This window comes from Vollenhovia emeryi, unplaced genomic scaffold, assembly GCF_000949405.1.
Source record: "Vollenhovia emeryi isolate VEMERY1.0 unplaced genomic scaffold, V.emery_V1.0 DF951118.1, whole genome shotgun sequence".
Classification (NCBI taxonomy): Eukaryota; Metazoa; Arthropoda; class Insecta; order Hymenoptera; family Formicidae; genus Vollenhovia; species Vollenhovia emeryi.
The window spans coordinates 1-1,127 of record NW_011955248.1 but is presented as its reverse complement, the minus strand read 5'-3'; the positions used below and the strand labels follow the sequence as shown (position 1 = coordinate 1,127).

Here is a 1,127-nt window from a genome sequence, read left to right as displayed (position 1 = left end):
GGTGCCAGACAATATAATCAATTAAATAAAAATCAAAAAGAAATAACTGATTTAATATTAAACAGATTAGATAATAACCATGGTAACCATAATAACGATTGTTTTTATATTGATGGCCCAGGTGGATCCGGTAAAACGTTTATATACACAACTATTTATTACTTAGCCAAAATTCGAAATAAACATGTATGTACAATGGCTTTTACGGGTATTGCAGCGACGTTATTACCTGCGGGAAAAACGGTTCATAAGACTTTTGGATTACCAGTTCCATTATTTGCTGATTCATCATCCAACATTAAAATCCAATCAAAAGAAGCTCAATATTTGAAAGAAACAGATATTTTTATTTGGGATGAAGCGCCAATGGCACCACGATATGCTTTAGAGATTATGGATCGAACGTTGCGTGATATTATGAATAACGACTTACCTTTTGGTGGAAAAATTATCATATTAGGTGGTGATTTCAGGCAACTTCTTCCTATTAAGATACATGGTACTCGATGTGAAATAGTGAATCTTTCTATTAAATTTAGTTCTACTTGGAAACATTTTGTAAATTTTTCTTTAACGGAAAACGTGCGAGTTCTTCCAAAGGAAACTGAATTTGCAAAATTTTTATTGGATATGGGAGACGGCATATTAAATGATTCTAACGATAATATACAACTTCCAGATTGTTGTATTGCACCCATTAATGCCGATATTATAGAAGATATATATGGGGATCTAATACGAAATAAAGAATATAATAAAATGGCTAAGTGTGCGATACTTTCTGCAAGAAATGCTGATGTAGACGAAATTAATAAACGAGTTGTTGAATTATTAGATATATCTGAGGAACGGATTTATACAAGTACAGATAGTACTGAAAATTCCGGTAATAACGATGACATTGATGAAGTTTTATTACCAGAATATTTAAATACTTTGTCTCCATCATCTCTTCCTCCTTACGAATTGCGTTTAAGACCAAATTGTATCATTATGCTAATTAGAAATCTTAATATCAATGAAGGTCTTTGCAATGGTACTAGATTAATGATCATAGAACTTGCAGATCATTTATTGAAATGCAAAATATTAACGGGTGATAAAGTAGGAGATATCGTTTTCTTAAA

At 31.3% G+C, this 1,127-nt stretch overlaps 1 protein-coding gene across 1 annotated transcript; it reads left to right on the top strand.

Annotated features, from left to right (window-relative positions):
* Nucleotides 1-195: 195 nt before the first annotated feature.
* On the top strand, nucleotides 196-1,104 carry LOC105563553 (ATP-dependent DNA helicase PIF7-like; the record flags this gene model as incomplete). Its single annotated transcript, XM_012015263.1, has 1 exon — nucleotides 196-1,104. A coding segment is annotated over exon 1 (909 nt), but the record flags the coding sequence as incomplete, so codon positions are not given.
* Between the last annotated feature and the right edge of the window lie 23 nt (nucleotides 1,105-1,127).